This window comes from Aythya ferina, assembly GCF_964211825.1.
Source record: "Aythya ferina genome assembly, chromosome: 5".
Classification (NCBI taxonomy): domain Eukaryota; kingdom Metazoa; phylum Chordata; class Aves; order Anseriformes; family Anatidae; genus Aythya; species Aythya ferina.
The window spans coordinates 37957394-37981784 of NC_140301.1; the positions used below are offsets into that span (position 1 = coordinate 37957394).

At 41.5% G+C, this 24391-nt stretch overlaps 1 protein-coding gene across 20 annotated transcripts in view; it reads right to left on the reverse strand.

The window, feature by feature from the left end:
- Positions 1-24391, reverse strand: part of NRXN3 (neurexin 3) — a 979419-nt gene that overhangs the window by 669987 nt on the left and 285041 nt on the right. For all 20 annotated transcript variants that reach the window (XR_014693677.1, XR_014693678.1, XR_014693679.1 and 17 more), the window contains exons 7-8: positions 18034-18472; positions 12181-12564 (exon numbers count right to left, since the gene is read on the reverse strand). Coding sequence is in view for 17 of the 20 variants with exons in the window: in XM_084521425.1 (XP_084377551.1) it covers positions 12181-12564; positions 18034-18472 (823 nt within the window). In the remaining 3 variants the exon portion in view is untranslated. The remainder of the gene's footprint in view (positions 1-12180; positions 12565-18033; positions 18473-24391) is intronic.

Genomic DNA, 24391 nt, shown 5'->3' on the forward strand with positions numbered 1-24391 from the left:
AGTCTAAGGTACTTGACAGGAGACTCCTTACCCTTTCTTTTTCTTTAATAGGAAGCAGAAGCTTGTTAGGGGAATATACTTTTTATACTCACATTTCTTGAAGATATATTTCTACCAGCAAAACTACGAACAATTCTCACTAGCGTGCCTGTAAGCTAAGTGTCCAACAGCACTTCATTAGGGCTGGTGAGCAGTTGATATTCAAGATTATTATCCTGACAAAGGTCAATGGGTAAAAGTATTTAAGGCTCCCTTCTTCTGTGCTCTGTAAATCTCGTATCACTACTGAGTTAAATATATTCAGCCAATCATTGACACACCATACAAAATCTCATCGTTTGTTTAGTGCTTCATAAAGGGCAATGAATAATTTTACCTTTTCAATGCCAAAGCAACTAGGAAGTTTTTCCCCTTGAGTGGCTCAAGTGCTACAACATTTGATCTACAAAAGGTTGTTTGTATACCTCCAAAAAAACCACCAGAACTGTGCCTGAAAAAACACACAAGGATTGCATTAGCATTGAAGGTATAGAAAAGTAGTACAAGATAGGAAGCCACTGCTGTTTTAAAAGAAAATCTCTATGACCTTTAAGGATTTTTAATAAATGCTGGTGGTCGGGGCAATATTGTCCCTTTGGGGATATAAACTCAAATTATTAATACACAAAACCAAAAACTGCACACATCTGTACTGATGAGCAAAGTAAAATACTATGCATCATCTAGCAATAATGAGTTAGATAACACGAAAATAAATATCTACCACTAGGTCAGATTTTCTACCTGTTCCCATGCCAAGAGATGCATTAAGCTTGAGAAAAACCATGAAACCAAAATTCAAAGATTAACTAAAATCAGCATTTTGCTGGTGTTCAGCTTTTCCCATCCTAGTATCTGAAGCACTTAATGACTGGTGATTTTTTTCCCCTTGCAACCCTTCTTTGACTTATGAAAGTCTCAAATATCTGCTTTTTGCAGCTGTGGAAGAAAAAGCACAGGAAAACGTAACTCGTCTGATGGTGCTGGTAAGCCAGAAAGAGAATCAAAACATGTGTCTATATTGGGCATCTTTGTGAAGGTCTGAACTACTTACATCCCATGTATGCCAAGGCTTGTTTTGCAAGAAGCCTTGACCAAATGTACTTACTATCCCAGCAGCGACATGGAATTCATATGACACAACCACCCATGCTCACAAAGCTCACCTCCAGGTACTGCCACGGGAGCAGCAGTCCTGCAGAGCAAGCAGGACTGCACACACTGTAGAGGTGGGCTCTCCGTGCCAGGTGTACTGAGGCACACCTCCTGAACAGCACCTGTGAGGCAGCTTTGGAAAGACTTCACATGTAATAGCACAGTTGCAGTTTTACCCACATCCTGAGGAAATCACTGTCTTTTCTCTCCCTGTCATGTAACATTTCCCAGAAGTTCATTTATTCCTTAAGTTATAGTTTGTGCAACTTAAGTTTTGTCTTATAAGCATGTCTTTAATGACTTCCTACACATACTAGCTGTCCCTGAGTCCCCTAGATTTCGGCCAGGCACACAGGAAAGGACAGCTGAGTTAGTGCAATGCAGGATAAGAGAGAGGCTGGCCCATGGAGAGCTGCACAGTAATCAGCTTTTCATTACTGCTTGGCTGAAAGGCCTAAGTGATTCAGCAGTGCTCTTCTGAGTGGGAAACAGACGAGGAGGAGATGAAGGAACTCACGTTCTGACATGAATTATCTCCATCCTATCACGGTATAAAGGTATTTATCTCTAGGAACTGCTAATAAAATAAACATCACCATTTCTGTAGAGGTCTGCGAGTATTATTTTAGGGACCTCAGACAGCTTTCTCAAGGTGGAAAAAGTAGCTTAGTGACCTAGGAGTCTAATGACTAAATTATCTGATATCTTAGATTCAGACATTTAAGTCCCAATGAAGTAAATTCAACCCCCTCAGCCTGAGTCTGTGGCTAATTACTTTTGTAATCTTGAGTAAGTACCTTAATTGTGTCTCAGTTTCCCAAAATGTAAAATGGCAATGATACCTATCTCTTTTTGAGAACACTCCGCTTATACGCTGTTATAACACTAGCCTTAACCAAGGACTTGTTCAAGTGTGTAATCCAGGAACAGTGGTTAAGCAGGAAAAAAAAAAAAAATTAACATAGAGCCACTTGCAGGTGCCCAAACAGATGCTGAGCTCCAGCTCCTGGCACGCAACATCTCTTCTGTGCCTAGCAGGTTATTCCCTCGCAAGTGATCCACATGGGAGAAGAGACCTACGGGTGTCACACAGCTTTAACAGGGTTTTATTGGTCAGTGCTTTGATGGGGAACATCTATTTGATAGATCTCTGCAGCCTCCGGGCCAGCACACCTCCCTAACCTGAGTGATGGGGTGCTTGGGAAGAGCTCACTCACAGCAGAAGGGATGTGGTGGCTGTTTCAGAGCTCCTTCTGGAAAACTTACCAGCTGAAGCCTTGCTGGTGGTGCAGACCAAGGAATGAACTATCAGCAATACACACACAAAAAAGGATAAACAATCAACTTTTAACTTTTATGGTTTCTCTCCGAATAAAACAGTCTAAAAGACAATAGATTGGTTTAGCAAATAGTCACCAGACAGCAGGAAAAGACAAAAGAAAAAAGAAATCACAGCACTGTATATCAACCTGGGGAGAAATGACTAAACGAGGACACTGATTGCTAATCTACATTGTGTCACTCTGACTTTATAAGCAGGTTAGCTCAAGAGGCCATGTGTGAAAAAAGAGCCCCATAAAAGCAGTGCCTTTCCTACTCTCATCTGTATTCACAGTGGACCAGGTTTTCATTTTATGGCTGGAATGTTCTTGTTTCTTCTGCAGGTCCATTAGCACTGTGCATGCTGCACAGTCAATACCAATTCCAGCCTACACTTTTCTGCCTTTTTTATTTGGACACAAGTACTTCTGTCTGCTGGATCCACTACTCTTTGACATCACTGTTTGTGGTGTTCATTTATGTGTATTTTTTTGTTTGCTTTTTTTTTGTTTTAAACAACCCAAGTACCTTTGACTTTAAGTAAAAATAAAAAATAAAAGCAAAACCCAAGTGAGCTATTCAAAATTCAGCATAAAATATTTCTATTTCCTTTTACTCTAATCCCCTTAACCTGAAAGGGAGGCAGGCTATAAAATGACACAAGAAAAAGATACCCAGCCTACACACAGAATTGTGATGCTCCTTCAGGAAATAAGGAGGGTGACAGTCTGAGAAAGAAGTAAATCTCCCTGCTCAATCCCGGACAGTCTCCACCCCATTCACCAAGGTGGCTGATGCCAGCTCCTCCACATCACAGAGGATCTCCCTGCATCACACCAGGACTCCTGCAAAGTAGACTGCCACCTATTACCTGTTCCTTTAGCCACATCCTCAGCACACCAACACTGTGTTCAACAAGAACAGCTGCACTTATCAAAAACACAGCAATTACCTTGGCTGCAGTGCTAAATCATCCTCTAGAAACGCTTGACAGAAAGGGAAAAGCTAAAACTATGCACTGGTCAGTCCACAGAGAGAATAGAACAAACATATGCAAATGCAGAATAAAGGAGATTTGCACAAATTGGACAAGAGGGCTGACCACAGAAAACGGAGCAGCAGTGACTTCGGGGGCTTACATCAAAAAGACAAACCACAACAGAACAGAACATCACTTTGGAGTTGGTAATGAAATAGTGAAAACTTGGTTGTGTCCCTAACCAGAAACTTAATTGGAAGCCTTCCACACCTAGAAACCAGATCTCCTACACTGAGGTTAGTGCAAGAACTCTACAGTTTTGTGAGATTGCTTTGTATCAGGAGAGTCTTCACATTCACCTCATTTTTCTCTTCAGTCACAAAGATTCATGCCAGAGGTTGTGTGTTCTGTTGTTTGTTTTTTTGTGTGTGTTTTTTTTTGTTTGTTTGTTTTTTTTAAGTTATCAAATACTTGACATGTTTTCTGTATTCCTGCATTTTTTCCACTATTTGGCAAGTACACCTTTTGCCAGTCACTGTTTCAGGGGTAAACCTTGTCCTAACATGGCAGGTGAGACATGCAGCACAAGCTCCTTTCCATTCTAGTGCAGCACAGCACGCCTTGCTCTGCTCCCTGGGCTGGGTGCACAAAGGTACCTTAAGGCTCTGCCTTCAGCTTTCCTCTTGCAGTCACACAAGCAACAGAGGGGAAATCAGAGCTATAGAAGAGTTCTTCCTTTCACTACTCTACTTTGCAGCTCTACCAAAGACCCAGCAGGTCAGAAAGACTGACCTACCTTCTAATCTTTAACGCAAATACTCCTCTAAGAGAGGAATGAGGCCTATAAAGGATAGCTACTCTGCATATATTTCTCATTCTGCGCACAAGCATAGGACTCCCCAAGCTGTCAATCTAACATGCTTTTCAGCTGAGGGCTGAATTCTCATTTTCCATTTTTACTCACTTAATGAAAGGTACCAGATAAAAATTCACTATTTAAAATACAGTATTTTTCTTTTCTCAGCAGTTTGAAATGGGGCCTGTGGGTATTGGGGGTAGCCAGACTTAAAAGTCCAATTCCACATGACTCCATTTGAATCCTAAACTCTGCTCCTTTGATACAACTTCCAAGGGTAGTCCCCTCCAACCAGTCCTGTCTTCTGCTCCCTTTAGCAATACTGCAACATAAAGGATTACGATTCTTCCTTGTTCAGGAATAGAAAAAAACGTTAAGTTGCACAAAGGAACACAAGATTAGGATGGAAGGAAACCCGTACCCAGAGGGGTCTAGGCTGACCACAAGAAGACTTTGCCTTCCAGGCAGAACTTTACAAGTAAGTACCTGCAGGCCATAAAGAATGGAAGCATCATGAAACTAACAGGACTTAGTATCAAGCTGCTCTTCTTGTATATTATCACCACTTCCTTGTCTGTTCGGTGAGATGACTTCTGCACTAATGTGATGGATATGTCCTATGTTTTGGGTTTTACCTACTTACCACGTGCAATCATCACAAAGTAGCTCTCAAACTCATATTGAGATTTCATTTATCAGGACAGATTCCCTCTTCTGCACCTTACCTTACCTCCTAATTTTAACCTTCTTGCTCTTGACTGTGTACCAAAAAAAAAATGAGGATGCTGGTAAGGAAGCAAATAAAGGCAGTGAAAATCATCTTTCCTTTGTGTATTCTTAGGCCCTTTAGAACAGTGAGTGAGAGTGGTTTAGCTCAGGACTGTCATACCTTGAACTCTGGTATACCTAGAGAGGGATTGACCAGAACCACCCTGTGACCTGTTCTGTTGATTAACTGCATATGAGGAAAGGCAAAGAAACCAAGCAGATCTGATTGAGCCAATATACACTACCAAATACGACCTTTCCATGCTTGCGGTGATGAATATCCTTTCCATATCACATACTAGCCTAATCCAATCAATCAGTGTCCAAGGGGTGACTGCCTATCTCCACACAGAGATAGAGTCAATTAAAGGAGCATCATGAATTCCAAGTCCTTCCTCTCCTTCTGAGATGAATAAAGAAGAAATGAGAAAGAAAATGAGAGTGCTGTGCCAATGTCTGCCTTTCAGCTTGAAGGCTTCCACTGGGCAAAGCAGAGAGAGAGAGAGAAAGCTAATTTCACAGATAACATCTCCAAGGCCTATACAGTCAGTTTAAATACTGGAAATAATTTTTCATGACAAATGAATGTACTTCATCCTGGCCACTTCCATCAAGAAATGCCATTACTTGTAGGGACAACTGGTAGTCTCAGCAGAAACACAAACTGATCTGATGCAAGGGTATGAAAAGCAAAGGGGTTATAAAGCCACAGGGACTGAGACCAGGCACTGAGCAACAGAAGACTCAAAGATACCACACGGTCTGAAGCAACTCTTCCAGAAGATGTCATCAGTTTATCTCCAGCTACCTGACAGGTCACAGCAGATGTGGTGCATACTCGAAACAAGCAAGCCCATTCTGGAACATGCATCTGACACGTACGACGTATGACTACCTGGGAGAGTTAGGATGAGAAGGTGAAATAGTATTTCCTTTCTGCATGGTGACTTATGACTCCAGATGGTCCAAGATTTCCTAAGTTATGTTCACTTCATACAGTCTGATTCAAGCAAAACACACCTGCTATGATAACCTCTCCTTTAACGTGAGAGTTATTTAAGCAGCATCGTGCCTTGAATTACAGATGTGGTGTAATTTGTGGATGGTATTAAGAAGCCATTGGTCTGAGCTGCCATTTATAAAACAACAGATAAACAAATATGCCACTACAGTATTAGTCCTGTAGAAGAGGCCTATACTAGCAAAAGTATAACAAGCTAAAAAGCATTAACTAAATGTTCTTACTGATCCACCCATGTAACATCTGTTTTGTTGTTCAAGTGCCCTTTATAGGAGCTGACAGTGGCACAAAATCTAATAGTTTTGGATGATTATATTTCTTCAATAGGAGGAGCCTGCAATAGCTACACTCAGCAATATACAGCCAGAAACATAGTTTAGAGAAAGACAGCAGAAATTATTTTTCTGTAGCATCAATTAACATATTAAGATGAAATAAAGAGCACCTGGCATACTAACAAATTCACATGCAGCAAGGAAGGCAGACGTGTCCTTAAATATCAAGAGCATACAATGATGGAGATGGGATGAAGACAAAGGCAAGATAAAAATTCATAACCGTATAATTGTAAAATATAGGAGAGAGAATCAGTTGATTTTTATACGGTCTCAGATTTCCCAACTGCTCAGCAGATGCTGTTAGATACTGTCACGTCAATAAGACTCTTCAAGGTTCAAGTTCAACAGCCTGAAGACCATGAAACAATCTTTTCCGAAAAAGATGTAATCACCCTGACCGCAGAATTAACTGCACGCTCTTCTGTACCAAGGATATCACAAAGGCATTACAAGGCCATCACTCGTCCTGGTGATATATAGTCAAAGTGGAGTGCAAAGGCTCACAATATGACATCACACAACTGGAAGACTGAAATAGTTCCTTCACATTGCTTCTCTTCCTTTACAAGGCCCACCTTGGCTGTGATGTCCTTACTGGCTCTAGAGCAACATCTCATGCATCTGTGGGAGCTGTTGAGATGTTAGAATAGAACTTACCCCATGGAAGGCAAGAAAAGGAAGCAAAGATGGAGACTACAAAATCTTTAGGTAGAAGCTGAGTTTACATAAAGGCCTGAGCTTAATATAGTTGGGAAAAAAACAGCAGTTAGAACACCAAACAGTAATCTCTTACCCTGAAACAGCCAGTCATTATGGAGAGATAGAAGGTAAGTCCAAAAAAGAAAAAAATAGGCCAGCATTTCTTGAGAAGAACTGTGGACAGCGTATGCCACAGTAGTAGTTGCTTGGACCAGCCACTGAGGGAAACAGCCATGTATTACAAACAGATTGATGGTAAGTGAGAAAATGAACTTCTCACACAAATGCCCTTAACAAAGCTAACATGCCTCAGGTCATATTGAATAGAGACTTTACTATGAAATTAGTAAGGTGAAAATGCAAATGGGTGTGAAGGGATTACTTGAACTTTTTCCAATTTCAGATGGAATCTATTTTTCTGCTGTTTGGAGACATTCTGGCAAATTGTACAACAGGGACCTACCTGGCACTAGTAAGTTAATGAAAAATGAGTTGCAGAATAGACCTTCTGATCTCTAAGATCTTTGATTTTATCTCATGAAATCATAAATATTATTCTGATATTTTGACTTTCCTGAAGTCTTTGAATATTTGAGATCCATCTGGGATTAAAAGCATTAAAACGCTGCAACAAAGGCTTTTCTCCTGACACGTCCAGCACCCCTGGGAACCATCAGTCCTATAAGAAAATAAATTCTCTGCAGTTACACAGCATAACTCTGTAGACTTGGAAGGACTGGACTGTCTAAAAAGCATCAACATATTTGAGTGCTTTGTTTTTTTTTAAAACAAACCTTCAAATATGTAATCATCATCAAATATCTTCACTAAAACAAAAATGAAATCTATGCTGCTACCTGTGCTTGAGACATCAACGGATGCAGCACTTAAACCATGTAGTAAATGATTTTGTAGCATTTCTTATTACCAGTAATTTTACAGCATCCCAGTTTATTGCATACATAATGGGCAGATGTTTGTTGTCATTAAACTGTTCTTAGCAAACATTGCCATAAAGGTACTAGGCAGATAATAAAACTGAATGTGTAGCCCTATGCTCAACATCAGCATTGCCAACAGCAGGTACATTGCTGTTCACAAACAGTGTGATGCAAAACACAGAGAAAGCCTGGTTTGCTCAGGATTTAATCGCCCATCTGTGAGCAAACCCAAACAGGAAAGGACACTGGTTCCAGCCCTGGGGAGAACTGGAATGGAATATCTTTGTCTGCTGCAATAAACACTGGGTGCAGTTCAGCAAATGAAAAGAGTTGGAACAAGATTCTTCATTCTTACCTAGAAAGGACTCCAGGTATGCCAGTTCTGAGCAGTTAACTTGAAAGGCTTAAAATCTCAACTTCAGTGCCCTTTATTTCAGTCTTAAATGACTGGCAGTCTCATATCAACTCGCAGTATCGTATTAGTATACTCCTCATAATAAAAGGCAGTCCAACCGAGGCAATTAAGTAGGAGAAAGCATTAGGAAGTGAGTGATGAACAACATTGAATTTTCACTGGCCTAACGCTATCTGATTTTCAGTACTCTTTTTCTATATGACCTTGTTCATGGGCTTTTGGCTTCTGCTAAGTTCAGGTGGAAGGAAAACATTGCAGAGAGCTTTCAGGATCAGCAGAACAGATCCCAATCACCCTTTGGAGCTCCTGGCATCTTCCCTGCAGCTACAGGAAATAGCTATGTGAATACAACACACATTCATCTCCTCCTTCTTGTTTAATGCCAGAGCCTTGGGGTTCTTTTCAGAAAAAAAATATCTGTGGGTTGTGAGGAGGTACTCTATTATTACAGCAAGGAAACACATTGCACTCCATGAGCCAGACCTCAAATTCCACCTCGAGTACTTCCATTTAGTGCAATTAACAGGGGGCTGCTGTGACCTGATGCCATGGCTGATGTCGAGTACTAACAAATTAGAAACTAAAGAGCACAGAAGACATTAAGTACCTTAAACCACTAAAGAACCCTCATGGCAGCTTAACCACTCCACATCTTCCTGTTCTCCTCCCTGTCTGTATCAGCCCTCCAGCCCTTTCTGTGGACAGACTTGCAACGCACCCTAATTCCTGCTGGGTTCAATATGAGAAGGTATTTCACAAACAACAGGAGGAAACGTGCTACCCATTGCATTTGAGGATCCTTTCTGTCATCTCTCACAAAGTTTACCCCATGTCTGATTCCTTTATTCAAACCAACTAGCAATACGGCAGACCTGATGGAACAAGGTGTTCTAGAATAGAGACTTCACTGCACTGTTCTCTGATATTCCTATTCCTTCTAAAACCTGAGGATGCAAGAATGACTAAATACCATGAAGAGTACAGCTCCAAACTTTTTTTTTTTCTAATGCCTGACACTTCACAACCCAAGGCCTAGCAAACGAAGTGCAATATATACTTGCAGTCATAATAACTTTGATCACATCCAATTCTCTGTGTCTGCCTTTTATTTCCGACAACCCCCCCAAACACCTGTCATTTTAGGAGTCTCTCGCATGACTAAATCTTCCTCTCCACCATGCATACTTTAACCAGGTGTAACAGGAGCACATCAGAGCTTGATGGGCAGGGTGAGGCAAGGAGATCATAACCTTCTCAGATGCAGGCACAGCGCCACTCGAGGACAAACTGTTACTGGGAAGGCCAAGAGTCCTCACAAGAGGACATCTGGGCAAGGGTGGAAGAAGGAAGTTGTTCGTGGGAGAAAAGACAGCAGGCATTTAGCAGGAATGGAGAACTCTAATATTCACAGACTAGGAAGAGTAGACTACAAGGGACTCAAAGCATCATTTAGAGGTGGGATCATGTCCTGTCCGTCAGCCTCTTTTCTCCACCCCAACAAGACATCATCTCTTTTGTCAATCTGGGAGCCTTGGCAGTTTGGTGCTGTCAGTTCCTTCCTAGCACCTTCTGAAGTGCAGCAGTAGTGAATATCAGACCAGGATCTCAACATAACCCATGAAAGGAGACAAGGCAAGTCAACAAAAGGAGGCAAGCAGATCACACAATTGCTTTGGATTTCTCCTGAGAAGTAACTACCTCATTCCTCTGACTGCACAGGGAACTTAGCTATTTAGCACAAGTTATCATTGCCAGGTCTCTACTAGTTTTTAATCTCAGAGTACTTATCAGAGTCATATAAAGAAAGAGATCAGAATACTACTTTAATTGAGTTCATGCCACTTGCAAAGCCAGCAGTCATCCCACATCTTCTTTTCCAACCCTGCGCACAGCCACACCACCTTTCCCTTGATCTTTGACTTTTTGGAAACATGTCCGAAAGCTGCAATGTTTATAGTGGTTCCAAAAGGCTCTTCTCACATGATTCCCGAGATTGACACACTGATTGCGGCTGGGCAGCAGAGAAGCATTACACAATTATTATCAAGAATGGGAAGCTCACTTGCCACTGGCTACAGAGTCAGGCCAATACGATTCACAAGTCTGTGGTTAAGAAAAACCTTTTACGTCTTCCAGAATCCTCTAATCCAATGTAGTCAGTAAGAGAGAACTGCTGAGCTGACATTGGCACAGCCAATGCACATGAATCTCATGACATGACGTTTTCACCCATGTCCCCACAGCACGGATGGCAGTGTTGACGCTTCAGCTGTTTTAAGGACCACTGGCAATTAACTGCAATTGCTGCTTAGGGCAGCATGCTGCAAATTGCTGGCTGTGAGAAGCCTTATGAATGATCATACATATTTTGCAGTAAAGCCTAAAAACCCTACCCAGTCTGTCGAAAGAATTCTAGTCATTAATAAAAAATTCCTGCAAAGAAAATCGTCTGGAGAGCAAATGAATTACAAAATCTCACATCTGCCTCACATTTTGTGCATAGTGCCTAACTCCCACAGTGTTTCTCTTGGGTCATACAGTACTGTGATCTAACGTAAAAAAGGCATAGAGGGGAACACTGAGTGGAAAAGCAGCTTCTTACATATTTATGGCAGAGGCTTAAAAATATCCAAACTTCCAACTCTGAGACACATGCTATAACCATTATGCCATGGTGCCAAAAAGGTAATAGAAAGAATGTGTTGAAAGCCCTAAGATTAATAGGGCTGATAGTTTATAGTTATTTCTTGGGTGTACTGTAAGGGCAGCACAGTCAGAAAGAAGTGTTAATGAGCAACTATTCAACAAAAAACTTGGTTTCAATACCAGAAAACACTCTATAAGAAGTATTTTATTTTTTAAGTGATCTTAGCACTGCATTTTTTTAACTGCTCATTCCAAGGGTGTCACCAGTACACTAAGGACAACTATTAATGGAACCACCTGGTGTTCAAGAGTGTAGCTCAGACATCTTACATTACTGAATTCATTTCCGTGTGGTCTAGAACACATACATTTGCCTGCCTGTACCAGCAATACTCTTGCCTCACATCTCCAATCAGATGTCTTTACAGTAACATAATGATAAGGGGCAGAGACTCTCCCACCATCTTCTACAGATCTGCTTTCAGATGTGAACTTGGAGACATGTTGCTGTTAACACAATCCCATTAGGTAATTTCATAATTTCACCTATAAACAGCCATCAAGGAAATCCTACCATGTAAAAAACAGGAAGACTAGACAGAACTGGGGTTCATCATCTGTTTCGTGCAAGAAATATCACAATAATTCAAATTTAAACTTGATAATGTTTCCAGTAATATGCCTGAAACTTGTCACATGCAGCAGGATTGTCTGCCTTAGAAGGAAAACTGTACTCAGCTGAAGTGATCCTAGAATCTGAAGAAAATGACTTCAGAGTTAGGGAGTGAAGTGGCGGATGAAGAAGGTAAGCTCATGAAATGAAAGTGGGAAAAGACTGGAAAGAAACCATCTGAGATGAGAGCTTTCTTAGTGTGGGGACCAGAATTCAGCACCGGAAAGACCAACATCGGCAGGAGAAAGTATCATGGAACCATTGGATTTTGTTCTAGTACTCCTGCACAACTTCAGCTCCGCATAACTGAGGTCAGAAAACTCAACTTACCTCGCTCACAGGTTCTACCCCAATAGCCAGTGCCAGTGCAGTCACAGATGAAGCGGTTCCAGCCATCCTTGCAGACTGCATTATTCTTACAGGGGTAGCTGTCGCACTGCTTGGTGCTCAGGCGGGAGCAGGAGGACTTCACTCCTGCTGCGTTCTGCGCCTCTGCCAGCTGCCGGATGTTCTTGCTTCGTCCGTCGATGAACAAGTCTCGGATACAGCCGACGTAGCCATAGTTCAGCATTGCTGTCCAGAGCTCGGTGGGAAGGATGAGCCCTGCCCGGTTCTCTGGCAGCCCACCCAGGTACATGTCGCCTTCCAGATCTAGGATCTCGCTCTCCCCACTAGCGGTGAATGGGGTGCGTCTGCTGTTCACTGATATAGTACCTAAAAGAGGAGGATAAGGAGACATCAATCAATGCTTTCAGTTACAGCCTCAGTCTAGTTCATTTCTTCCAATAATTGAGTGAGGTTTAAGGCTCAGTGGAAGAAAATAAAAGATTCTTCCCTGCCCCAATACACTCCTATCAGAGACAGTGATTCTTACACAGCTCCCTGTCCTCTTTAACCCCAAGCCATAAGTGTTTCCGTATAGTGACTGGATCAGCATGTGTCTGTACACCACCTTGTAACATAACATCACAAGCTTAGCAATGCAATGGCTGAACAGTAACATGTAAAAATTGAGCATTATTCAATGGTATTCATCCAGCAAAGCAAAGAAGTACTGAGAACATATAGGAATCTGATGGTACCAGGACTGGACAGGAAAAGTAAGCAAAAGAATATTTGAAGTAGGTGATTTTCTCCTCTGCTCAGCCCTGGTGAGGCTACACCTGGAATACAGTGTCCAGTTCTGGGCTCCGCAGTACAAGAGACACAAAGCTCCTGGAGAGAGTCCAGCTGAAGGCAACGAAGATAAGGGGACAGGAACGTCTCTCTCATGAGGAAAGGCTGAGAGAGCTGGGCCTGTCTAGCCTGGAGAAGAGAAGGCTGAGAGGAGATCTTATCAATGCGTATAAGTATCTTAAGGGAGGGTGCCGAGACGATGGGGCCAGACTCTTTTCAGTGATGCTCAGTGATAGGTTAAGAAGCAATGGGCACAAACTGAAAAATGCCAATGCCATCTGAATATAAGGAAAAACTTCTTTACTGTGAGGGTGACCGAGCGCTGGAACAGGTTGCTCAGAGAGGCTGTGGAGTCTCCTTCTCTGGAGATGATCAAAATCTGCCTGAATGTGCAACATTCTCTAGGTGACCCTGCCTGATCAGGGAGGTTGGACTAGATGACCTCCAGAAGTCCCCTCCAACCTCAACCATTCTGTGATTCTGTATTAATTCACATGACACAGCTGTCACAGTAAACATTTCATCAAAGCTGGACCTGGATGATAGGACAAAATAGACCCTCATCAAGTCAGCAAATGACATTAAATTGGGGAGAAAGGCTGATGAAAGGACAGACAGAACTACCAGTCAGAGAAACCTTTACAAGACAGAGAAAAGGGCTTATAAGAAATGTTTAATGTACAACTATAAATGCAAAGTCTTGCATCTGGAGAGGAATAACTCCACACATCAGTACAGGCTAGGGACCAGCTGGGTAGGGAGCAACTCTGCAGAAAAGGACACGCTGGACAACAACTTGAAAATGAGCCAGCAATATGCCCTTGGAGTGACAAGAGGCATTGATCATAGCTGCAGAAAGGGAAATTCCAACTCTCTGGAAAGGAACATTTTTCACTTTGAGGGTTATCAAACAGTGGAAGCAGGAACCTCAGAAAGGTTGCGGAATCACCATCCTTGAAGGTATTCAAAACACAGCCAGGCACAGCACTGAAGGAAACATGGATTTCAGCAGAGTTTATGCTAGAAATCTCCAGAGGTTTGTTCCAAAATAAATTATTCTATGGTTTTAAAAAGAAAGTATTCTAAATTCCATTTCACATATAGGAAAATTGAAGTATAGAAAGACAAAGGTTATTTCTGAAGAACAACTATTAAAAATGTAAAGGTATCCATATGTTCCAAGCAAGATGTGGACCTACTACACTGAGGCCATTCATAGATATTTCAAGCAATTGTCCCAGCACATAAATTAATCAGAACCTCTAATACACAGATGTGACCAGAACACATGGAACAAGTTCATAGAAGCCAAGTGACTTGCTTAAGATCAGACATCTAAGGAAAAGCAGGGCTCATAACACAGGTCTCTCTTGTCGCAAAACAGCATCCTCTTCAGAAAAGCACTCAGCAGCTTTTGTGATAGGGACATCTGCCCACAAGACTCTCAGCAAAAAATCAGCACTTCACTCTTCCTAGCAATAAATCATCACATCCAATTGCCTTGGCATTAAGATAGCCTGTCCTCAGAGAGGCCTATCCAAGCTTTAAGATTAATTCCACATCATTGCATTTTTATCATACACCCCTACGATAAGGTGGGAGAGTTTAGTTAATAGAGTTAGTTCTATTTTGTGTCTCTGTAAGAAAGCGCAGTCATGTACATATGCTCTTTCTTCAGCTGGAATAGGTGTCATCTTGGAGAACAGCACGTATGACACAGAGACAAGGTATTTCATGTGTGTGATGTTCAGTAATAACTTAGGAATAATGTCAGAGGCAGCAGAGTGCCAGAAGCAATAGAGGCGTTACAAATTAAAGGCACACAGAGAACCTGGGTTATTTGATGAATCATTTTGTAAAAACCAGCTGCAGCACCACAGACATTTTCCCTTTTACATTTTAAGAAAAAAGAAGATGTGACAATACACCTACAGTTGTAACAGCAGCGTGTCACAGAGCCACAGGATCACAGCGACCTTTACAGTGTCTGCACTGCCACTCCTCAAAGGCAGCACATCGAGGACACATTACCCGAAAGACTAGAACAAGCCGAAACACTGGAAGGACTAAGCTCCAGACAGCTGCTACTACAGAGAAAGCAAACACCTGCAAAAGCAACAGCACCCCCCCCCAAAAAAAAAAAAAAAAAAAAAAAAAAAAAAGAAAAGAAATACTGAATACCAAGGAGAAGCATAAAACCTGGAGAAAGAGAAGGAAATGAAAAAAGGAAACAGGCTAGACACCAGCCTAAACTTTCTGCCAGTGCTTTGTACCCTGCACCTAATTCCATAAGGATGTGGTACTAGATCCGGTGCACAGGACTTTTAAGCCTAAGCTGCTGGGATGGAAAAATTCTGAATTGACCCTATGAAGGAGGAGCTAGATGGGCTAACGTTATTCTTTCTTCTTCTTTCTCCAAATCCCTGGTATACAAAGCACTGCACTACACTGATGAAACTGCAGAAAGAACCTTCCAGGAAGATTTTTAGTCTCTGAGCAGGTGGGGTATCATGTGTTTTGTAGCCAAAGACCAACCAAAAACATTGTCTTGTGTAACATGCTCAGTGTTCTCCTGCTGGAAACTGTGACAGGTTTTGTAGGAGCATTCCCAAAGGACAGAAAGGTCACAGGACAGAAGGTGTCCATGTCCAGCCTGTCAACTTCTGTCAGAGCACAGAGAAAAAACAGCTTTTGTTCCTCTGGCAGGCAGCACAGACCAAAGCATACACAAATCCTAAAGGGACTAGAAATGCCAGAGGTTATTTGAGCAAGACTGCTGTGCTTCCCCAGCATTAGTGAATATTTGGATGTTAGGCTATTTTATAGGCTCAGCAGAGCCCTAAGTTTTGGACTGTTCCTGAAATCGAAAGAAGTAAGGGAGCTGACACCTAGCAAAGGACTGGCTGCTTTAGTAGCAAGAATCAGAACCTGTAGGTCACCAGCTCGTTAAAACCAAATAGCTATTTTGTGGCCCACATTTGTTAAGTTCATTATTTCAGTTCAGTTTCTGTATCTGCAGGTATCTGCATTTAAAAAACAAAAACAAACCAAACAACAACAATAAAACAAAACGCCACCACCTCTATGGTGCAGCCATTCTTTACTCTGCACGTGGAAGAAAAGCCAAGGACTAAACAAGAAGGGACAATCCTCACGCCTACCAAAGCATCACACGATAAATGTGGTTGATGCTTGCTAAAGGTATGGTGTGGAAAACTGAATGCTGGTATCCTGGTTATCCGGCAGACACATCACCAGTCACTAGGGTCATTAACCCAGCACTTGTCATCAGCAGAAAACACATTAAAAAAAAAAAAAAAAAAAGCAGAGAGAGGAGAGAATATGCAGACGTGTTCATTTTTGTTGAGCTTTTTGCTTTTAATTCACAATCTGTTATCTCTGACCAGTGTTCAGGCTGAACAACCAAACAACCAGCCAGTCAGTCCTCCAGTCTCATCCATGAAGTAGCAATCCTGTCAGTCACACCCTCCTAGATGAACACGGGTACTTCTCGTCCCTTGGGTTTTTACCAACTTCCTTAGCAGAGAGTTTAGTGTTATGTCTGTCTCTCCTCCTCCTGCAGCTGCCTCTTCAGGGACCAGACAGTCCCCAAGTGAGCAAGCAAAACCGAAGGCAGTACTGAATGCTAGTAATTGAGTTTATCCTTGGAAGTTAATTAAATTTTAGCAATTCTAAAGAAATCAAAGCTCAATTTATTTATTTATTTAGGGTTTCTTTTATAAAATGTTCCTATCGATGTCTTTCAGAGATAGCAATGTATAACCACACATATTAAGCCCTAGTAGAGCGCGATGCAAAATACAAAAAAACTCCTTACATCATCAAAGGAAAAAACTAGCTTCAGGCAAAGACCTGTTCAAACAGCTAGGCTTTGCATACCATCTAAAAGTCAGCTCTTTTGAAAACTTAAGGCAAGCAAATTCTAGTGCTGTGCTCCTCTGTACCAAGGACATTCTGTGACTAGAAAAACAAACTTAGGGATCTACTACTATCATCTGGAGATCTCTAGACAACTCCCAAATCCACTTGCAAACATAGGCAAAATTCCCTTTGAAGGGACACATGGCCTGGCTTTCAGATCCCACCAGTCCAGGAGTAATTCGAGTACAATTGCTCACATGTTCTCAAGATGAATTTACATTATTTATTTTGTTTTCTTACACAATTTCAGAGTCACCAGGAGTATGCTAGCTTTATAAACAGCATTAGAAACTAACAAAATACCTCTCTGTAATCGCAAGATAAGTATATTATTTGAAGTAAACTAAAACACATTTTTGAAAATGAGAAGCTAAAAGGAAAAACATCTATTGAATGCTGACCCAGATACTTTAACTAGGATTGCTACAGGCTTGGTATCCAGGCTGAGAGTGAAGGAGAAACCTGACTGAAAATTTTGAGATGCTAAAGGAAACAATAGGATGAAAATGTTGATTTCTTACCATTTGTACACATTAATTTTATTTTCCTTATGACAAAATCCAACAGCCCCCCCCCCCCCCCCCCCACATTCTTGAAAGATACAAGATCCAGAAGATGGTAATATCAGATCACAACAAAAAAGCTCATTTGATTTCTATCCAGTTCCTTTTTGAATAGAAATCCAAAATAAATTAGTGAGAATGTCTCAAAACAAGGACTATATAATAATGGTTCTGAAGGTTCTTAAACCGTACCACAGCCTTCAAAGGAGCCATCACTATAATTACATATGAAATTGCAAACATAGGTCCAGAGTATCAGAAGACAGAGTAAATTTTAATAGATTGCCTCTGCAATGTGCTATCTGAAGTTCACACTAGACATTTGATGACAACCTGGCCATTCACATCTTTGTTTTGCTGGATAAATGTCATGGAGTAAGACTAAGTTTTTGTAAGAAGGTGACTTACACCTAGTAGGTTTTGAAGGCTTCTTACGACTGATTTCTAACCCTAGGTCTAGATCTGAAAGATCAATCTGCTTAAGAAAAAGCCACCACTCTACCTGATCTTCCATCTCGTTGAATATCCACATGATACCATTCTCCATCATTGGCTTTCTTCTGGGTGGCCTTGACTTTAATGGTCCCAGATCCCATGTCCAGCAACAAGTAGAGGTTCCCATCTAGAAGCTCAACTGCAAAGAAGTCTACCTTTGTATTTTTCTGGCTCCTGGAGTCTTTCCTCTCCTGAGGCTTGCCATGGGTGAAAAGTATCAGCCCATTGGGTTCAGTGGTTCGGAAATCAAACGAGATGGAGCCCATCCTTTTGGTATTCCATTTGGGCAGACTGATGTAGGCCTCAGGTGTCTCAAAGCTGATGGGATCCAGCGTAGCCACATTCTCACATACAAACTTCACTTCCCCATAGATCTTCATCTTAGTATCACCAATCCGTGCCAAGCGAGACAGCTCCAGACGAATATCGTTATTCTTATAAACAACCTGTCAGACACAAGGAAAAATATCATACATCAATCCTGCATACAGTACAAATACCCCAATTACTTCCATCCGTGGGAGATAAACTTCTCCCAAAAGGCAGTGGGGAGCAGAAGGGAGACCATGCAAGAATCTGACATGATGACAGAAGGAGAGCGCAGAACCAGGAGCATGTATAGGAATGACAGCAATGGGCACTCCGTGATGTCTATAGATCAGATAAGCAAGCAGAAGAGAACGCTTACTGAAGGACAGGGAGAACAATTAACTCTATCACAGACCCACTCTGCTGTAAAAGCTTTTGTATCTAAAATACCATGTGTGGCTGGCATCACGCTGTTGTATTTGCATAAATCCCATACAAAATACATAACAAAGTTTAACCTCCGTGTCCATCTCTGCTAACCGCAGCAGGGAACTCTGTACTACCACTGTCATTTCTCTATTACTCTTATAAGCCCACTTTACTACTAGAAGAGAGATGTAAAATACTTAAACAAGTTGCTGCGAACTGTTGGTGATTGCCCTGTGGCTTCTAAGGAGCTACAAGAAAAAATATATATATATATACAAAGGACTTATAATTTCTCTTACCAATATATCTTAAAACACAGTAGGCACAAACCTGCAATGGATATACCTGTGTAACACACAAAAGCCTCTACATACTGAGTGCCTGGGCTCTTACACAACCTGGGCTAAGGACCTGAACTTTGAGCTCTGCACAGTGCTGCAGGAATGGAAAGTAGCCAAGGGCAGAGGCCCAAACAGCCAGAGACTCCTGAACAAGCCTGGCTCAGGTGAAAGTCCTGCTCTTCTCTTTCTCCCAGACACAGAACTAAACTGCTGCAAAAGAGCACTTGTCTCTGCCCCACGCCATTCTCCCAGAGGTAGGGGCTAGAGAAAGCACAGAGCTGTAGTATTTCTAAAGAGCACTTCCTTCTCAACAGCCTTCTGTGCTTCCTGAACCCAAAACTGGCACAAACAACAAGAAAAGCATTTCTGCAAATAGCATAATTTAAATTGAATTTCTGTTCTGTAACACTACTGAAAACTGATTTCTTCAAAGGAGTCATTATTTTAAAATTCTTTGTGTCTACTACATACGGCATCATGCGCACACAGATTTGATTTCTTCTGCTTTCGAACTGCTAGCAGAACAGGTTGTCAGCAATTTACTATGAAAAGAGAAAGGAAAGGAGATACACACTGCTAATTCTACAAATATCTGCTCTGGTGTATGGACAGGCTTTAAAACATGCAGACATAATGTTTGGACACATGCTTGCAATACTCAGTCTGCAGGCCCAGGGGCACTTCACAACCAAACATTTAATGCTTCTTCACTGATATTCTCTAGGCTGCAAACCCACCAGCAGACTGAGCATAAGTAGATCAGAGAAGAATTTTTGCAGAATCAGACAGAAGTTCATAACCCCAGTAGCAACTCGCAGAAATAAAGTCTGGAACACCACGCTAGCTCGCAGTCAGAGAAATAAATCTGCAGTAAATATTAAAAGGCAAATAATAGGGAGGATGGGGAACAAGGTCTGAAGTAGATGCCCACAGGATGAAAAACAAATGAAATCACAATTCAACACAGCTGTAGCACGTGAAGAATGTCCAGCTTTTGTGAAGCATTAAAGGAGAATTTCCTCCGTGCAGCCAGTTCAGCATCATATCTCCCTGTTCCAAAGGCAAAATGCCCTACATCAGAGTGAAATGGGAATCCAAGTGTTAATTCCCATTTGGAGTCACAGCACAGCACTGTAGTTCCTCCCAGCAGAGGACAGTATTGACCTGCAATAGCTTATTTTGCTCTAGTTCCCAGTAAAGCACTCTGCCCTTGCACAGACTCCAAATACATCAAGCCTGTTAATATCTGCAACAGGAATAAAATATATTTCCAATCTGTGGACCTGCAGTAGTTTCATTCTGTGGATTAACCATGTCAAATACTCCGGCTAGACAGACCGTACACCTCCTTCCAGTAACTCAGCAGGCCTCTTGACAGACAAATGGATGCAACAGAGCCAGACAGCAGAGAGAAGCCACAGCTACAACTGAGATGTACTCCATGCACATATCCCCCTGGACTGCCCAAGACTTCTGCACATACTTTATGTGTGTGACAAGTCCGGTGCTTTCCACAGACACTAGCTCTGAGCACTGCATGCAGTTCTGTCTCTGCATCTCAAGGAAATGCTGGAGTTGAGGGTACAGAGGAAAATAAATAGAGCAATAAAGAGCATGGAGCAGCTGCTTTATGAGGACAAACTGAAAAGGCCAGGGCTGTCCTATTTAGAAAAGAATGAGAAAATTGAGAAAAGAATAACATCAAAACTTACAGGAGATGGTGGAGAAGCTGAATGTAGAACTGCCCTGCCAAATCCAGCAGTAACAGAACTAGAGGCACTCATTGAAACTTGTAAGTTTATGTAAATAAATTTAAAACACAGTTTTAGATGTACTTATTTACACAGTAGTGACTTTTGGAACTTGCTACTGCAGGAATTTGAGGAGGCAGAGAAGAGAGCATCAGCAGGTTCAAAAAAAGAACCGAAGACAAACGGACAGCAGGTCCACAAATTCATATTAAAGGAAAAAGGAAGGGATGGACCATCTGATAATCCTAATCAAATGACAGGGGATGTTGCGGGAGTGTAAGACAAATACAATGCTGATAATAACCACGCTCATATGCTCTCCCTTAATAACACTTCTACTGTCACTGCTGGAGGCAGAACACCGGGGAAATGGACTGATGGTTCTGTCCTACAAGGGCTTTTCACATATTCTTCAGGAATCTGTGTTTAGTAGGCTGTGTGTAGTCCACCCCTTAACTCACTGAAAGGACAGCCTGGGAAAGAGGATAATTGGAAATAGGTTCCTGTGGACAGAATCCTTCTTACCTATGGGATTTTCTGACTGTTGCCTTTCTGGTGCAACTCTGCAGTGTTGGTTTCACCCTGTTACGGAGCTGCTTTGGTGAGCAAGAGAAGGCCATGTCTGAATGAACCATGTGTGACTTTAACCATCCCATCACGGGAAAACTGTTCTTATACAACAGTGCTATTGACTCTCCTCTAAAATCTATCATGGGAGAGGCTGAACCCAGCCCCTCCCCGTGCAAGGAGGAAAAACATAACACAAAGCCTACATATGAGAGCTGCTAGTTGGAATACACTCACACACACATGCAGCTTCCAGCTCTCTCCCCTTTTCATGTATTTGATATTTGAGTAACAGCTCCCATCTCCTTTGGGGAAAGGCAGAGGGTCCAGCCCTGGGTTTATCTGGGGCTTGCTGCAGACTGCCATGCATTTCATTAGTTATACCAGGACCACCACTGAAAATCCTCGATGTAGACAAATTTCAAAGGATCTAGAGAAAACTACACAAAATTACTTGTAACCCATAAAGTCACTAGTTTGGAAAAAAGACCAAACAAGCAAAAGACGACTTACGGAAGAAATGTGAAAGGCTGTTGAACAGATACAAGTGTTCTGAATTCATTCTTTTCAAAGATCCACCCAGATCTGAATGTCTGTCATTGAAGCATTTGCTGTCTACTTCATTTTCTTTATATAAAAACAAAACAAAAGAAACTCATAACCCAAACCTATAACCTAGCCTGAGAACTTTTAGAAACATGGGTGCATAAGGAGAAAGTCCTAACCTAGTCACATGGCTGGCTTTAGGTATCACTGACAGCCACATTCGGACATCCAGATCTTGATGTATCATCAGGTACACAAGAATTTTCAGCACTGTAAACAAAAGACTAAGAATAATCCTTGAGTGTATTTGCCAGGTGAATCCTGACCAGGAATAGAGAGACACCAGTACATCTGGCTTGGGCAATGAAATGCTAAGGCAGCTTCAAATATCTGCAGTTTTATTGTTAAACCAAAGGTTCAAGAATGAGAAAAGGGAATGTAATTAAAGGACTGGAATGCATGTCCCATAGCAAAGAATATTCAAATTCAGTACATGTAATAGGCAGAGGTTAAAGGGTGATCTGATCACAATCTACAAGTACCTATGCAGAAAATGGAATTTGGCAATAGAGGGCTCTTCAATCCATGTGACAAAGGAATAATAAGATCTGGGGGCTAGAAATTGAGGTTCGAGAAATTCACGTTTTAAAATATTATGACTTATTTTTACATGTGGGTAATTTGCTATTGAAATAAATTACTACAGGTTATGGCATGTTCTCAGCTACCGGCAAACTTTAAATTAAAATAGGATCTTGTTTTTTCTAAAAGACATAGTGAGATGGGAATTAATTATATAGCAAATCAGTCTAGATTATCATAATGTCTCTTTCTGGCCTCATAACCTAAGAATCTTTGTATTTTAATGAAATCAACAGATGCTTCACTGCTGTTTTCCAGGACAGTTGAAACACTTGCTTGCAGAATGTTAAAAGAGGCTGGTAAAGGAGAAGAGGCTTGTGTTGATTCTGGTCTGACTTGCCACCAGTGCTTTCACTGAGTCTTTGTTACATGTTTGTGACTCCAGCTTGCAACCTATAATTAAAAGCGAAGGCAAGTAAAAAGTCTAAGGAATGAAATTCAATTCTGTAGTTCTAAAAATATGAACTCCAAGAGGTAGTTTGTTACAGTCACCTGCTGCAAGCCAGGGAGGACAGATGGTCACTGAGGAAGCTGTCAGCCAGCACTATAGCCTATCATCTCCAGAACGCTTCCTGCCTCGTAGTTTCATTTTACCTGAAGTCTCTGACCTAACCTGCAGCTCTTCAGGGTATTCCGAAATACTGACTGAAACCTGCAGCTCTTTAACTGCAGCTCAGGCCATGACTGACTCCGAGGGCTGTCCCTTGCTAGGACACAGCCTCCCAGTGCCATTCTGCGATGTGTCTGCCAAGGCAACTTAGAGGTAAGCACAGCAATGAGCACAGTGCCCATTAATTTGTCCATATTTATCAGATGGCTTTCTAAACAAAGCCGATCATGTCTGCTTAAATAGAGAGCAGCCTGATTTTGTGCCATGTATCTGTATTAGAGAGGGTCAAGATGCCTGTGAGTCCAGGAGATGATTCCTGGTGCAGACACACATCCTCTTTATAATTCTCCCTGGAAGTGAGGTTTAAAAAAAAAAAAAAAAAAAAAAAAAAAAAAGAATAAGAACTGGCAAAAGCTATGTACAGGGAGTTTGAAAAGTAATCTTTATTATTCCAATCTCAAAAATCACCTTCTATTCTCAGAATGGAACTAGCTTTTTTTTTTTTTTTTCCTTTTCCATCAGGACTGGTTCTGAGTATGGTTTAACAGAAGAACAATGGGATGGTTCAATCTATCTTTGCTTTACGCATTGGCCTAATATAAAAGGATGGTCAGGGATTGTAAGTACAGATACACAGTCTCTGATAATCAGCAGCAGGAGAATTCCATGATAACCAGACATTTGGCAGGATAAAGAGTAAAAGATATACAGTAAATTAGGTTTCCTTTAAATGTGCTGAGAAAGAGGAGTTTGTTTTAAGCTGAACTAAAACAAATTGGCAATCTGGTTTTGAGGTTTCTTAAAAATGGCAACTTCACAATCCTGAAGCATTCAAGGAACTTCTCCATCTAAACTTATGATAAGAAGCTTCACTCATGGGTTAATGAGAGCTCTAATCAGATGGCTTTTCACAATGATGAAAAGTGTCTCTCTGCAATCAAGTGAAGATGCAGATAGAGAGTGAGCAACAAAAGTGAGGAAAAATGATGTGCTAGGCTTGGCCAGTAGCCAACATTCATTTCCTCGTGCAGTTGGTGCTAGTAGGCAGGAAGCGGGTTTTGATGCAGGCTGGACACAGGCAGGCAAAAAAGGGGGATGGCCACTGATGACCTTTTTGTCATGATAGTTTGTCATCCTCTACCTCACTAGGCCAACAACCTGAAGGCTACT